Source organism: Sarcophilus harrisii, chromosome 2 (assembly GCF_902635505.1).
Source record: "Sarcophilus harrisii chromosome 2, mSarHar1.11, whole genome shotgun sequence".
In the NCBI taxonomy this organism is placed as follows: Eukaryota; Metazoa; Chordata; class Mammalia; order Dasyuromorphia; family Dasyuridae; genus Sarcophilus; species Sarcophilus harrisii.
The window spans coordinates 31,375,299-31,391,838 of NC_045427.1; the positions used below are offsets into that span (position 1 = coordinate 31,375,299).

General features: G+C 39.9%; 1 protein-coding gene across 4 annotated transcripts in view; it reads left to right on the forward strand.

Moving 5' to 3' along the window:
• The window catches only part of KDM3A (lysine demethylase 3A), a 64,281-nt gene that overhangs the window by 43,096 nt on the left and 4,645 nt on the right, over positions 1-16,540 (forward strand). For all 4 annotated transcript variants that reach the window (XM_031949800.1, XM_031949802.1, XM_031949799.1 and 1 more), the window contains 10 exons: positions 1,954-2,168; positions 4,025-4,177; positions 4,363-4,458; positions 4,746-4,873; positions 8,077-8,272; positions 9,459-9,631; positions 10,837-11,073; positions 12,562-12,733; positions 14,411-14,498; positions 15,804-15,934. In XM_031949800.1, coding sequence (XP_031805660.1) covers positions 1,954-2,168; positions 4,025-4,177; positions 4,363-4,458; positions 4,746-4,873; positions 8,077-8,272; positions 9,459-9,631; positions 10,837-11,073; positions 12,562-12,733; positions 14,411-14,498; positions 15,804-15,934 — 1,589 coding nt within the window. The remainder of the gene's footprint in view (positions 1-1,953; positions 2,169-4,024; positions 4,178-4,362; positions 4,459-4,745; positions 4,874-8,076; positions 8,273-9,458; positions 9,632-10,836; positions 11,074-12,561; positions 12,734-14,410; positions 14,499-15,803; positions 15,935-16,540) is intronic.

A 16,540-nucleotide genomic window follows, 5' to 3' on the forward strand; every position in this document is an offset into this window, starting at 1 on the left:
CTCAATCTTAGTGATTCACTTCTGTGCCATGTCTTTCACATTCATTCATTCCATATTTTAAACTTCTTTGGAAACTTCTTTTCAAATCTTCTAAACCTTTATCTGTCCCATTTTACTGAGAAAAGAAGCCTTGAGGAGCTTGCTCTCTGGATGATCTCTGTCTCCCTCCAGCTTTTTTCTCAGCTGCCTGTAGAAATGTTCCCTTGGGAAAAGCTTTCCTGTTTCTGCTGCTTCTTTTACCACCCACTTGTGATTTCTACCCCTAGCTCTGGACCAAATTGTTCTGAGGCTGGCAGTGTCCTTGACCTCTGTTCCTGGAACCTCTGTCCCTGAGCTCCTGCCACCTCTGTCCAGGCTTCCTCGATACCTGAATTTTCCTCCTCGGCTGGGAAATGTCATCTGTCTCCTTGCACGCTTTGCTTATGTTGTCTCCCATGGGTTCCAGGATTGTTTCTCTTTGGGGGACTCATTGTTCCATGTCTTGTCAGAACTCTTGTTCAGTGAATTATAGGCCCTGAAAATAAGTTCAGTACAGAGCTTCTTTCTTGGCTAATTTGGCTGAGACTGTTGAGCACTGCTCTTGATCCCATACCTCCTGCTTTCTGCGAAACCAAGGCCAGGTCTCTGTCTCCTGCTGCTTCTGCCCTGGTCCGTGAGCTGTTCTCATGTTAGAGCATGTTTTCTCCCTTTCCTTTTCTCTAATATTGTCTCCCGCTCTTACTTTACTTTACTTTTCTCTCTACATGTTGTTGGCCCCCAATAGAAGAAGGTAAGCTCCTAGAGGACAAGAACTGGTCATTTTCTTTGGATACTCTCAGTAAATGTTGAGTTTGGCCAAAAAAACAAAAAACACACCTGTCCATAACCTAATTAGATCTATATTCAATTCTGTCTTCCCTTATACTTTTTCCTAGAAATAGCTTCCAGATATAAGTTTTGAAAGGTGTTATTTTTGGTGGGTGTTATTTTTATTCCCGAACCTGCAATGGTTCACCTTAGCCTTATAGCAATGGTGTTAAATCAAATTAAAAAATGGGGGCCGCTAAGGCCCCCTATAGACTGCTTTTTGACTTCATTTTAAACTGAAATATTATCTGGGCTTTGTTATATTTTTATTGGTTTTTGTTAAATATTTCCCATTTGCATATTAATTGGATTTGGGAGTTTTATGGGCCACATGGGCTGTCTTTTGGACACATCTATAGGATAAATAAACAAAACATTCCCCCCAACACTCATGGTACTGTGTAGCATCCACCAACATTTTCTATCTCTTGAACTTACTCAGAAGCCTAAGTAGCGAAGCATCTTGATGCTTTTACATTCTCATTGCTTACTACATTGGATGTAGTTACCTGCTAATTGAATAGATGTTGAATAAATCTCATCAGAACTTTTATGATGGTGATATTTTTCTTTTATACAAGGGTTCTAAAGAGTAGGGGAGACTATCCCTGGAATAGACTTTTTCACTGTTTATGTAAAGGAAGGGGTACCAGTTCAAATCCTGAAGAGATCTGCATATCTCCTTTTGTTTTCCCCTTTCTTCTCTGATAATTTTAATTTTTTGCTAGCATTGTACTTAAAATCTTAGCAGAAAATGCATCGACTTTTCCCGAAAACTTGTAAAATTGTCATTTGATTTTGTGAGAAATCTGCAGAATAATAAGTTAAAATGCATAAAATAAAACATAAATGATCAAAAAGTAAATCAGTTACAGAAAGTTGTTAAAATATTTTTTAAAACAAGTTTTCAACCAGTATCTGTTTGGTTTTAACTCCTTTGAGTTTGTTTGTTGCCAAAGAACTTCAAACTCAAAACTATTGAAGATCAGAAAACATTTACATCTTGGAAATGTATTTGTAAAGAGGGAAGACAGGAATCTGTACCAGGATGGTGACCGGTCTTGATATAACCTATTATCTTGCTAATTTTATTATCTTTCTCCACAGGTTACAGTTTAATAAGCATGGTGTGTTACGGGTAGAAGGCTTCTTGACCCCTAACAAATATGATATGGAAGCCATTGGCCTGTGGTTGCCTTTGGCCAAAAATGTGGTGGGTACCGATTTGGACACTGCAAAATATATTCTTGCCAACATTGGAGACCACTTCTGCCAGATGGTGATATCTGAAAAGGAGGCAATGTCAACCATCGAGCCACACAGTAAGAGCATCTTTTGAGGAGTGGGGAATTTTGAGACGCCTTGACCCCTAATTTCTCTATTTACTTTTTTAAAATAATATATCAGAATTGTAAGGAGAAAATGTTTTGCTTCTTGTTTGGACTACTCATGACTTAATGTTGCAATCATGTGCATGCAGTTTCTTTGCTAATTGCCAACAAAGGGCAGTAGTTGTGCTTTCATGTGGAAAGGTGTAATTGCATAAAGACAGGAGGGCTGAATGTAGTTAGAAATCTGGATAAAAATTCCACCTATGCGGTTTAAAGTTAAGTAAATTTGGACACATCTTCAGCCCCTCATCTCTGAAATGAGTGAAGATATGGTGAATCCTGTACGTGGAAGTGTTAATAAAATGTATAGTGTTATACCAGTAGAAGGATTTGGTTTTATTTCTCCTCTGAGAAATGCAGCAAAAGTAACAGGGAGAAAAGGAAGAGTCAAGTTAGAAACCCCCAGAGTCAGATTTCAGGAGAAACTTTTTATTTTTCCTTTTCTTTCTTCCCCCTCTCCCCCACTTTGGTTTTTGATGCCCCGAGCTTTTATAAAGAGATGGAGTGATGCCAGACAAATAGCAAGGCTGTCTCTGGAACCACCTGAGACAGGAACCCAAGCCACATGTCTGTGGTAGAGAACCTGAAGGAAGCAGCCTTAGTTAGATAGTCTGCTTTTGTGAAATTAGTAGGCTTGATTGGAGAGGATGAATGGGAATGCCTAGTGTAGCAAGTGGTGGTGTTCAGGCATTTCAGTCATGTCTGACTCTCCATGACCCTCTTTGGGGTTTTCTTAGCAGAAATGCTGGAGGGGTTGGCCATTTCCTTCTCGAGCTCATTTGACAGATGAGGAAACTGAGGCAAATAGGGATTAGGGTTGGAACTTGACAGGCTCGGAAGATGGGCCAAATCCAAGATGGAGAGGGAGGGATAATTGTCAAGTCCTTTAGAGGAGAAGAGTAACAAATATGTGTGCAAGCACAGTCACCCCCACTCCCACCTTTGACGTGATAAATTAGTGTCAGAGTCGAAATCCTGAATTTTTATAATCATTGACAAAGCTGCTGCCTGAGGAGGTACTGTTGGGTGCTTGGACTGAACAGATGAGAGAGCGTAATCCTTGATCTCAGCACTCTACTTGTAGTCAGGAATGGCCCTCAGACACTTAAGACAATGTGACTCTAAGCTAGTCCCTTGGCCTCTCTGTGCCTTAGTTTCCTCCCTTGAAAAATGAGAGTTGGACTTGATGCACTCTAGAGATCTTGGATGGCTTCTAGTTCTAAATCCAGATGTCCATAATCTCATAATATATAACAATGTAAAGAAAACTGGATTACAATAAAGGGGTTATTATTAGGTGATGACTAAGGGTCAATAAAGTTTTCAAATCTCAGTTTTGGTTGGGTCTCACGGTGGGACATTTTTCCTTGGCCACATCTGTAATTTTTTTCTTGCTTGCTTGCTTGATTTAAAGGGACTCTTTGGAGGTTTTCCATGAAAAAAAAGGAAACTGAAACCTAATTGAAAGATGGGGGGGAGTCCCCTTACCTTTTGCCTTATCTTAATTGTAACTTTCTTTTACCTATTTTCAACCAGTTTGGGAGATTCAGAGAGAGGAATATAAGGCATCATTTTGAATCTTGATGAAATCCTTACTACTACAATAGTAGGAGAAAGGCATTAGATGTTTTGGTTTAACCGAAGTGAGAATATTACTGTTATTGTCAAATTGGACAATTTACACAGATATTCTAAGAAGTCATTGTCCACTCTGGAAAATGAAAAACAAATCACCAGCTTTCTGTCCCAGCCTCTGGACCTAAGGAAGATGTTTTTCCCCCCATCAGGACAGGTGGCTTGGAAACGCGCTGTTCGAGGTGTTCGAGAAATGTGTGATGTCTGTGACACTACCATCTTTAACTTGCACTGGGTGTGCCCTCGCTGTGGGTTTGGGGTGTGCGTGGACTGCTTCAGGATGAAGAAGAAAAATGTCCAGCAAGGTGAGGAAGGGCTTGTTTGGGGACTTGTGGCCCTCATATTTGGGGACTCCCAGCCCTCCTCTGAAAATGTAGCCTCTGTCCCCTTCTGCCTGCTCCTTAAGAACATTCGCTGTTACTTGAGGAGAGGTTTTCCAGTGGCAGGGGGCAGTTGCCGACTCAGGCGGTCACTGGAGTTTTGCTTGCAGGTGGCACGTATAAGACGTTCTCGTGGCTTAAGTGTGTGAAGAGTCAGATCCATGAACCCGAAAACCTCATGCCCACACAGATCATTCCCGGGAAAGGTATTGTGGGGCGCGGCTTTGGGAAGGTCGGTGGGAGGCTGAAAAAACTTGAGCCTTTTGGTTTTGTTTTAAAACAAATCCACATGGTGCTTTATCAGCTTAGTTGTGGCTCCAAAATGATTTGAGCCTGGGTCAGGCAGGTTTTGGGGGCTTATTTGGAGGGGGGGGGGGTAGAGATATAAGGAACACAAAGCACCTATGAGAAAAATGTGTGCGACAAGATTAAAATAAAGATCAGCTTTGGTTGTGATCTCATTGCCCATCTTTTTGTTTGCCTTTCTCTGTAGCTCTGTATGATGTGGGAGATATTGTTCACTCAGTAAGAGCAAAATGGGGAATAAAGGCAAACTGTCCTTGTTCGAATCGACAAATCAAACTCCTCTCGAAGCCAGCTCCAAAGGAGGACACAAGACAGGTACGGCTGCTGTTCCAGGCCTCGCTACTGCCCCCCTTGTTTGCCAGATGACACGGGACATTTTGCTGCCAGGAATGTTGTGAAAGGAACACAAGTCAAAGAAGGATTGTCCTGTTTCATATCAGAAGTTCTTACTCACACAGAACCCAGGAGAGATCACAGCTTTTCAAGCCAGAAAATTAGTTTTTCAGCCCTCGGGTATAAAGAACACCAACTCCTCAATGGAGTGCTTTGCCTTGGAGACAGTAGTTGTCTTTGAAGTAATGAAGTAAGCCAGTAGTGTGAATAAATGAGTGAAAAGGCACTGATTAAGCTCTTGCTGAGTATCATGCTAAACACCAACGCTTGGAGAGCAAAATGTCTCCTGCCGTCAAGGGGGCTTTCAGTGGAGTTTAGGAAAATAAGCCAGCTGCTTGGGAGCTAGAAAGAACTGAACTTCATGGTCATCAGGAGAGAGCCAAGGGCATCGCATGGTTGGAGCACAGTCCTGGGGCTCTGGTGGGCAAGAGGTGGAGCACTAAAAGGAGTAACGTGGGCAAATGACCTTGAACTGCTGTTGAGCTCTTGGGAAATTGAGATGGGTTCTGGATTCGGAAGTTGTAGTCGAAGGAGCAAGGACAGAGAGTCCTTGAACCACAATGGGTACAGAGAGAGAAAAGTCAAGTGAAATAAAAGAGGGTCCAGGGTAGGTGGGAGAAATGGGAAAGAATAAGGGGTGCCCCCACGGGGCTGGGTTTTCCCACCATCTGGCTTTCTGCTCTTTCTAGTTGATTTCATAGTAGTTCTGAGTTATTTGGACAATGCTTTGTCATGGTTTTCTGTGTGCTCCAGGGCAGATTGGGGTCATGGGCTTCACCCGAAAATAGTCACTAATGATTTCTTAATTTGGAAGGCAGTCTCTAGTAGAATGTTTTTGTATTCCTAATTCTTAATACAGTGCCTTGTACCTAGTCGGTGCTAAATGATATTACAGGGAGCTATCTGTTCTTGCCTCTTTTGCTGTAAGATTTTTTTGTGGATGCCCGCTCATTAAATTCTCAGACAACACTGAGTTCTTTTTTTTTTTTTTTTTTTTTTTTAAGTCAGGCTATAAAAAAAGCTCTCGACAGAACATGGGGCTAAATTGAGTAAAATGAAAGTTAATAATAAATGTAAAGCCCAGGTTTCCAAAAATCATCTTTTGTATGAGGTGGATAAGGTGCCGCTCTTCAGCAGACCCTCTAAAATTTCTGGTACCCTAGAATCTTCATGGAAATTAATAGCATGACATGGGAGCCAAGAAAGGTGCTGGAGGGAGGTCTGGCTTAGTGTCTGGCCCTAGGGATGTGATAATTGTGCTATTCTTCTCATCACCAAGATAGTGGCCAGTTGTAGGTTCTGAATTTTAAGGAGGATACACCTTGATAGACCTGGAAAGAATGCATTCAGCGTGGTCAAGGATGGTCTCCTAAATATTAGGAATCTTTAACCTGGGCCCCATCCTAATATAATTCCTTACATAGGTAGCACTCGAACATTTGAGAAGTGCTTTCAGATACTCCTTGGAGGTAGGTTGCAGCTGAGGAGATGGAAGGCCAGGGAGGTTGCCACTTATTGATAGTTTGCCAGCTGCATTCAGTCTCAGAAATGTTGAATGAACCCAAGACTTCCTGACCTCAAGGCAGGGTCCTTTATGTGCCTTGTTCAGTCCTGTCAGATGAGCTCCCCCCATAGGGCAGAGTTAGGAAGAATGAGTGAAAGTTTCTGGGCTAGATTTAGGCTTGCCATGAAGAAAAGATTGGTAACAGTTGGCACTGCACCAAAGGGTAGCAGACTGTCTCAGCAGATGATACCGTGTTTCTTTTTTATTTAATAATATTTTATTTTTTCCAATTCCATATATATATATAGTTTTCAGAATTTACTTTTATAAGATTTTAAGTTCCACATTTTTTCTTTCTCTCTCTTTTCCTTCCCTTCTTCATCTCTGAGACAGCAAATAATAAGTTATATGTGTACAGTGTTTTTTTTTTTTGTTTGTTTTTTTTAATCTTTTTTTGCTGAGGTAATTGGGGTTAAGTGACTTGCCCGGGCTCACACAGCTAGGAAGTATTGTGTTTCAGGCCAGATTTGAATTCTGGTCCTTCTGATTTCAGGGCTGGTGCTTTATCCACTGCGCCACTTAGCTGTCCCTGTACAATCATTTTAAACATATTTCTATACAACTCATATTTTGGGTTTTTTTTTATTTATTGACAGAACTCATGCCTGGGTAATTTTTTACAACATTATCCCTTGCACTCACTTCTGTTCTGACTTTTCCCATTCCTTCCCTCCATCCCCTCCCCTAGATGGCAAGCAGTCTTATACATGTTAATATGTCGCAGTGTAGCCTAGATACAATATATGTGTGCAGAACTGTATAGTTTTCTTGTACAACTCATATTTTGAAAGAAAAATCAGAACAAAGGGGGGGGTATAAGAAAGAAGAAAAGAAACATGAAATAAAAGGGGAAAATAGTATGCTTTGGTCTGATTTACATTCAGTCTCCATAGTTCTCTCTGGATGCAGATGGCATTTTCCATCCCAAATCTATTGGAATTGCCTTGGATCACTGAATTGCTGAGAAGAGCCAAATCTTATATATAGTCAATCATCACATGGACTTGCTGTTACTATGTGTAGTGTACTCCTGGTTTGTGGTCCAGCATGTTCCTTCTCTTGAAACTCTTACAACCGAGGCTGGGGACACTGTTTGGGGATGAGGTCTGGAGATCCCTTCCAGATCTAGGATTCTGATTTCCTAGATTTACTTTATTCATGAGCCTTAGTTTTTTCTCAGCCACTTGACTTCATCTTGCCTCTAAATTGCTATAGTATTTATTTTTCACACTGAACCAAATATTTACATGTATGTCAGATGTGTGCTCTAGAAACGGTGTTTTAAAATCTAAATAGTGGTGACTGAGAATTGGGGAACGCATTTTTAAGAAAAGGAGAATTTATAGTAATATTTGATTTAACTAAAGATTGGAAGTTGTCCTATATTGGTAGTTTCTTGCCCATTATGTTAATCTATATATAATATTATATAAGTTTGTTCACTTAACTTGCTTTAACCAACACTGTTAGAAAGTTTGTTAGATTGGTTTAAGGAGGAAGGGAGAAGAAAAATCTTTACAAATTAGTATTTTCAACTACTTTTTCTATTTTTCCTTAACAGAATTCATTAGTTGGGGAAAAGCTTAGTCTAGGAGCAGCCCTCCAGCGAAGTAACAGTGTATTAGACCCAGCAAATGGGAGCTGTGACTCTGCTACAAAGCCAAGCTGTGGCACCAAGCCCAGTTGTCCAGTTAGTTCTTCTCCTTTGAACTGGCTAGCTGATTTAACCAGTGGAAATGTTAACAAGGAAAATAAAGGTAAGTGTCTTGGCAAGCACCTTAAAGATGATTGCACTTCAACGTGGTTTTTTTTTTTTTTTTTTTTTTTTTTTTTGCTGATGAAATTTGAAGTTCAGAGCTATCAATTACTTTGTGGCTAAGATGTCATTGCTTTTATTTCACACCTTTTAAATGTGTGCATGGACAGTTCAGGTTGGTTTTGCCATGAACCTTAAAATCCCCAAGTAGATTTTCTGCCAAGGGAGGTAGTACTTGTTTGCTATGGCCATCCAACCCAGACTAATCATTTTCAAGATGGAGGGCCAGGGGGGGAAAACTACTGTTAAGTTGGCCTTGGGCCCTTTCCTCGTACCCCTTTCCACTTTCACTTATATAAATTTCTCTGGATATAATTAGCATTTTATTAGTTTGAAATTCTGTGGAATGATCTTTGGTATTTTTTAAAAATTTGATTTGAATCCTTGAGCTTTTTACTTTACTAATCTCAAGTAAAGCAATTAGCATTATTTTACTTTGCCCAAGTAGCTCTCTCCTTCCCCGTTTAAAACATGTAATTTAATAAGTTACAGTTAACTCTTCCCCCACATAGTCTGTCTTTGTTTAATCTGGAATAACTCCAGCCCTTCAGTCCTATAAACATCTCTGAGGGTCCTTAAAGAGTTCTGATTTGGGAGCACAGGTGCAGCTGCTACTCAGTAGCTACATAATGGAGGCTAGACTTTGCTACGTACACTTGGAGTTCACTGTGGAAAGTAAATAGCAAAGTGTCACTGTAATGGATTCAGACCCTCTCTCCTCCCCCTAGCTCTTTTCCCTTCCTTCCCAGCCCTTCAAAACAGAAAGGCCATAAACTATGGATGATGAATTTCATCAGTCTTGTGACTGAGGGGTTTGGGGGGGGGGGGGGATTATCTTTTGAAGAGGAAAAAATTACTAAGGTGTACTTGGTAAAGGATAATTACCAGTTTGAGAAGCAGACTCTTTATTCTACCATTTTGGATTTCCTTTGCTTTTGAGACCCAGAAATTAAATATAGATTCAGAAGTGCATGGGAAGATTTGGGGGTTGTTTTGTTTAAATTTGAGGGTTTTTAATTTTGAGTCTTAAGGCTTTACATTACAAATTCTCTTACTAAGATTGGTATGACCTTTTTTAAAGCAGTTTGCTCTCTAATTAGGTTTCTCTTTCTCTCTGTTTTTTTTAGAGAAACCACTCACAATGCCAACTTTGAAAAATGAAAACAAATCTCTCCAGTCTCTGCCCACCCTGACTAAACTTCCTACTGTTCTGCACACCTTTAACAGCACAATATTAACACCTGTAAGCAACAACAACTCTGGTTTTCTCCGGAATCTACTGAACTCTTCTGGAGGGAAGGTATGCTTAAGTTTTAGTCATATCAGGAATAAACAGTAAAGAAACTGAAGAGCATGTATCAGCGGTTACTGGCTGCTTCTTGTCTATCTATCTAATCTAATCTAATCTATCTACCTGACAATCTATTCATTCTTCATTTATTTTTTGCTGAGGTAATTGAGGTTAAGTGACTTGTCTAGGGTCCTATAGCTAGGAAGTATCTGAGGCCAGATGTGAACTCGGGTCCTCCTGATTTCAGGGCTGGTGCTCTGTCCATTGCCCCAATACCTGCCTGTACTGGCTACTTCTTAAAAGCTGCTAACTCCTGAGCAATGCAGATAATGAATCTTCTGAAGACATGTCATCATTTGAATTGGTGCCATATGCTTCCATGGGGCTACAACCATTTAGGACATTTTACATTGTAGTCTCAAATAATGCACATTCGGATATGTGCAGCTACTTAGGTAGATTTTGTTGTTCACATTAGCTTTATACCTTTAAAGGGTCCAACTAGTGATATGGTCTAACTAGTTCCAGGTAATGGTGGCCTTTTTAGGCCAGTTTGTAGTTGTCCTTTTCGTCACAGGGGTTAGGGCCGTGGCACTTTATCCGGAAAATTGGCATAAGTGGCCCTTTCTTTGTATCTGGTTTCATATATTTCCATCTTTATTTTTTCTTGATATTACACAATACTATAAATATATATAATATACATTTCTTAAAAGTTTCTAAATTTTTTGTCATCTGCAGTTTATTTTAATTAATTTAATATAATTTGTATTTTAATTCTTATTTCAATATAATTTATTTATATAATTATAGATATAAATATGTATTAATAACAAAAACACATATAATTATATAATTTGTAATTAATATTAATTTAATATGATTTCTTATGCCAAACCACAATTCATCAAAATGGCGATGAAAGTTGTGATATGGAAGAGATAACAGTTATTGGAACAATGGCATGAGAGTGGGATAGGTCTCCTCCTGTGATAGCTTTTTTGTTTTTTTTCTCTGTCCTAAGCTCAGCCTTTGGCTTATGGTCTAAAATGTCCATGCATTGTCTAAAATGCACATATATATGTGTGTGTGTGTGTGTGTGTGTGTGTGTGTATATATATATATATATATATATATATGTAATTCACTAGGACTTTTTGAAGGCAGAGAGCTACATATATTTAATACCTTTTTTTTTCTTTTTGTAAGTTTAGACTGAAAATGGCCTCAAGAACACACCAAAAATCTTGGATGACATCTTTGCTTCATTGGTTCAAAATAAGAGTTCATGTGACATCCCTAAGAAGCCTCAGGGATTGATTATCAAGCCCAGCATTTTGGGATTTGATACTCCTCACTACTGGCTGTGTGATAATCGTTTGCTGTGTCTACAGGATCCTAACCATAAGAATAACTGGAATGTTTTCCGAGAGTGTTGGAAGCAAGGACAGGTAGGGTGGCCATTGATTGCTCTTGCCCTTTTTATGTCTTTCCTAAAGCCGGCCCTTAATAGCCCTGTCCACACTAAGAGAAATCTTTAGTACCATTGATGTCTACACCTGGTTATGTGAAGTATGTATGGTTGATGTGTAATAGAGCAGTGTTCATTTTTCTTTTTGCTCTTAAGTGCCTGGATTTAGACTTCTAAATGAACACAGTTGCCTTTAGTAATTTTGGGAGGTTCCGGACTTAATCCAACAAGATCATTTCAGCAGTGGACAAATTGTCTTGCCCCCCCCAGCCTTTTTGGGAATTTGCTTTTCTTGAGAGCTTATGGTTGGCACTTTACTAAATGAGTTGGAACTAAAATGGAATTTGACTTTTTATGTCATCGTTCATTGGCTGGTTTTTACTGGAGCTAGACAGCACTGTTGGACACTTCAGAAGTCCAATTTGAAGCAACATAGCACTTTTTTTTTTTTTTTTTTTTTTTGCTGAGGCAATTGGGATTAAGTGACTTGCCCAGGGTCACACAGCTAGGAAGAGTTAAGTCAGTGGTTCTCAAAGTTCGGGCCAGAGCATCCTGGGAATCTCTGAAATCCTTTCAGAGAGTCTATAAATTCATAATTAGTTTTTATTTTTAATGTGCCTATTTCCCTCCATGTCTTAGTGCTGTGATTTTATTAGCTTCACTAAAGGAGCTTATATGTTTCAATATCTTCCCAACATCCATGTTTTATAGGCTTACTATGAACATTTATTGAAATAAATAGTAGAAAATTTTTTCTATGAAACTTCTTGAAGGGTTTTTTGGTTTTTATGGGGTGTTTTTTTTTCTTTTTTTATTTGCTTATTTCTATTTACTTATAGGAAACTAAATACACTTAGCCTGTTTTCATGTAACTTGGATTTTGAATTTATGATCATATCACTGCCAAACGAATTGTACATAATAATTGAAGAGAAAGCCATAGCAATCGGTCTTATACAGTTGGATTTCACTACTCTCATAGCAAAACTTCTCGTACGCTGAATAAAGGTTTGGGTTAATTTTTGTTTGAATAGGATTGGATATCAGATTGCATCACAAAAGTAGCTTTCTCACACTTGAAAACAAATTTCATTGTGCTTCACTCTTCTTTTTGCTCATGACCAATCTTCTCAACTTGAGAAGATTCAGGTCTGTGGCTAGTGCAGAGGAAGCTTGTCATTCTTGAGGAGATAGTTGAGGCTTTTCATGTTAAAAATCAATTCCAGATGAAGACACTCAAATTTAGAACTCTATTAGTAAACAAATACAATGAATGGGCTGCAAAGTATTTTGGGGAGAGACTTAAGACTAAAGATACAAAGACAGTATCAGGCTTTAGATAGATGACAATTTAGCGATCCCTATAGGTGATGGAGTTTCAAAGGAAAGCTCGTTCTGACATGAGGTTGAGGAAAATTTGGGAAGAGAAGATTATCGAAATGTTCTTTTCTTTCTTTTCTCCTTCTAGCCTGTGATGGTGTCTGGAGTGCATCACCGACTGAATGCCGAGCTGTGGAAACCAGACTCCTTCAGGAAGGAGTTTGGAGAGCAGGAAGTAGATCTGGTCAATTGTAGAACGAATGAGATCATCACGGGAGCAACAGTAGGAGATTTCTGGGATGGATTTGAAGATATCCCAAGTAGGTACTAGAGGATCCAGTGTGAAAGATGATGGTGTTGGGCTGGGTATTGGGTACCGGGGGCTCTCTTGATCTCAAGGACACTTCAGAGCCCTTGAGCCCTCCCAAAGCCACTGCCTTTGTGGCCTAATGGGGAGTGTGTTGTTGTCACTGTTTGCCAGCTGCTCTGCTGCTGTATAGAGAGGAATCCTCAGTAATACATTTGATGAATTAAAAAAAATAAACATGATTTCATTGTATCGCATTTAGACTTTGCATTGATGTGCTGAGAAAGAGCATCTCATTGAAAATACAGCCCATGCTTCTCCTCACTTGCTAAGTTAGATGTTTACTAACAACTCCCAAGAAAGACATTTGTAGGTGGAGCTACTTAATTTTTCCCATGTTAAAAGGTACCAACAAAGATAACAGACTGTTAAGAATAAGGTTCTTCATAAAACTGACTTGGGGCCTAATATACATCAGTAGACAACAAGCTTCTTGAGGACAGGGAATGTTTCAGGGTTTTTCCCCCCCTCATATTCTTTGTGTGTGAGCATATGCCTTGGCACATAGTGACAGGTAATAAATACCTATTGATTGGATCATTTCCCAGAGACAACCGATTCATATTCTGATCAAGAAAAATAAAGGGACATAAATTTATGCTAAAGAACTATGAAGGGCAGCTAGTTGTTGTAGTGGATGGAGCCCCAGCCCTGAAGTCCAGGAGGACCTGAGTTCAAATGTGGCCTCAGACACTTAACACTTCCTGGCTGTGTGACTCTGGGCAAGTCACTTAACCCCATTGCCTCAAGAAAAAGAAGAAAGAAAGAAATATTAAACATATCTGTCCTGCAAATGATATAGAAAGTGAAAGAATTGTTTAAGGATCATTTGTTCTATTCACAGAAGTCATTCTCATTTTAAAGATGGAACTATTATAAAACGTGAATGAATGAATGAGGATCTCAATTTCCATGGAGAAATATAAAACACTTCATCTTAATTCCATTTAAACAAATATGGTTGTTTAAAATTGACTTGTTTGTGAAAACTTCTTTAAACAAGTTTTTGAAGATGAAAATTAATTATGGCATGGCTAAATAAATAAGGTTAACAGTATCCTTAGCTAGCGCTACGTGTCACAGGATTCCTAGGCACTCTGGACTAGCTGCTGATCAAAACGCAGTGGCTCTCATTGTACTGGACTCGAGCGTCTGAGCGCTGGCCGTGCATTTCATTGGACTAAGAAGAGCTGATCCGCTTTTGTGTCAGTGTCAGCATCCTGGTGATTCCACAGGACCAAGTGGGTCTTAATCTCAAGGAATGTTAAAATGAAGGACGGACGAGATCTGAGTAGGAAAACCTGTCGAAATAAAACTTTTAACTTCTGAAAGTAGCAAGTGATGAAATGCCCAGTAATTTTGTCAAAAAACCTTTGAAGATAAAAGAATTTTGTAATATAGTGAGAGGTTTTACACCATGCTGTCTCTCTAGAGAGACATTTACATTCTGACATTAAAGTGTTAAGAGGAAAGAACAAGGATTAGGCAAGACCGGCTTTTAAAAAATGAGTTTCTCAGAGCTTTTGGTAGACAGAAGGGGTATTTTATTTATTTTTTTTTTAATTAAATTTTTTTTCTAGAAAGTTAAAGGATGTGGCAATAGCAAATCATCGCTTTTATTTCCTTTAAGGTCGCCTGAAAAATGATGATGAGCCAATGGTACTGAAACTTAAGGACTGGCCTCCTGGGGAAGATTTCAGAGATATGATGCCTTCTAGGTACCGTCCTGGCGCCATCCCCTAGCAGCTCTGTCAGTTCACCGAGGGGAAAATACATGAGTCTTCAGTGGGGCAACTCCATGAGCCTTTGTAGAGAGCCTGCTGTGGGCCAGGCATTAAGTGGAAGTGCTGGGGAAATGGACAAATGCAGCCCCCCTCCCCAACACAGTGGATACAATGGAGCCGATCTCTGAAGGAAAGGGGGAACGGGAAAGGCTTCTCGTAGACGTGGGCTTTTAACTGAGACTGAAGGAAGCCAGAAGGAGGTTTGGGAGAGACTGCCAGGCACAGGGTGGGGGAGGGAGGAGTCCAAGACTGGGGGAGGAACCAGCAGACGGTGAGGGGGGTAGGGAGCCCTCAATGGGGGTCTTAGGCTGCTGAGAGGCGGGGAAGAAAGGATGTAATGGGACCAAGGGTCCCTTGTGGAGGGTTTGGGCTTGGCCAGACACAAAAGGCCCCATCTTGTCGGGGAGAGAATGCTGGAGGAGGTCAACGAGGGTCACGGTGGAGAAGAGGAAGGAGGGAGGGTCATGTTGCATGACCTCATTTTTGTAAGGGTGAGAGAATTAGTTAAGGAGGAACAAAAGGCTGCCATACAAATCTGCAGGACTTTGTAGTAAAGTAGCCTGATGCTGTGAGGACCTGAGGGGCCGCAGAAAAGGCAGGTGCTGGGGAAGGGGAGCCCGGATGGAGCAAGAGCAGAGTACATTGTTGTGTTAACGTGGCTACCCCCATCTTCAGGATTAATGGGGGTATAAAGGGAGGTCAGAGTAGGTCATGCCCTGAGATAGTACTAAAGGATAGAGGGAAGGATCAAAGGTCTTGAGGAGGACTGGGGGGCAGGGGGGGGAGGTGTAGTGAGAGGTAGAATTTATTGAATTTATTTATCTGCAACTTTTAATTTGGAAAATAGAACACTACTAAATAATAGTGAGATCCAGCATGAGTGGTGGAGAGTGAAGAAGAGAAGATCCTGGGGTGCAAAAGAACGAAGCAGTTTGGGACATTTAGAGATAAGTTTGAGAAAATGTTTGAGTGTGAAAGGCAGGTGCTGGGAAGGAGAAGAGAAAGGGGTAAGGAAAAAGCTCCTCACAAGTAACATGAGAAAGCAAGAGATGTCATCACAATTTCAATTATCTGGAAATGGGGTAAATCAGCACTATTGTAACTATTTATTCCAATCAGTAAATCAGACATGTAAGGCAGAATTAGCCAACTTTCATAGGAAATTGAACAAACACATTTGTTGATTTTACAAGAAAATCATTGTCTCAGTTCAGAAATTGCTACTTGTCTGATGGCTAGGTTTGAAGATTTGATGACAAACATCCCATTGCCTGAGTATACCAGGAGAGACGGCAAACTGAACTTGGCCTCCAGATTACCCAACTACTTCGTTCGTCCAGACCTGGGTCCTAAGATGTATAATGCTTATGGTGAGTGATGATCCTCTGCTTTTCCCATCACATTAGAGACACTTTAATAACGCGCTGTTCCAAGTTAATACTGGAGACTTGAAAAGAACACTGGATGCTGCTTTTTTTTCATTGCATTATTGAGAAATAGAGTCACATGATCCCCCTGGTCTTTGCCGAATAATGTAGTTTTTGTCGTCATCGTTTACAAATCCAAGCAAGCTCCAGTCTTTCTAGCCCATGTTATCTTAGCCAGAGACAAACAGAAAACCTATGAAGTATACTTGGAAGTTACAATGGAATAACAGTTTTTGCTTAGTTTTAGTAAGAAGTAGTGATCCTCCAAGGAAAAAAAAAGACTTCTCATGCTACAGATAAAACATATCCTTGTTAAACTGACAAATTAAAAATAAAAGATTGTATATGTTGAAAATGAGCCAAAATGAGTTTTCAGAAAATGTTACTCAAATTTCCCTTTAATAAAAATAGCTTTCCTAATGTGTTTTTCAGCTAAGGAGGCTGGTTAACATCATTGAAGGCAGTCAGAGAGGCAGCTTTATAAGTTTTTATATGTATTTGTCTTAGTTGTTGTCAGGGGCATTGGGCAGAGCAAATATTTTTGCTGTT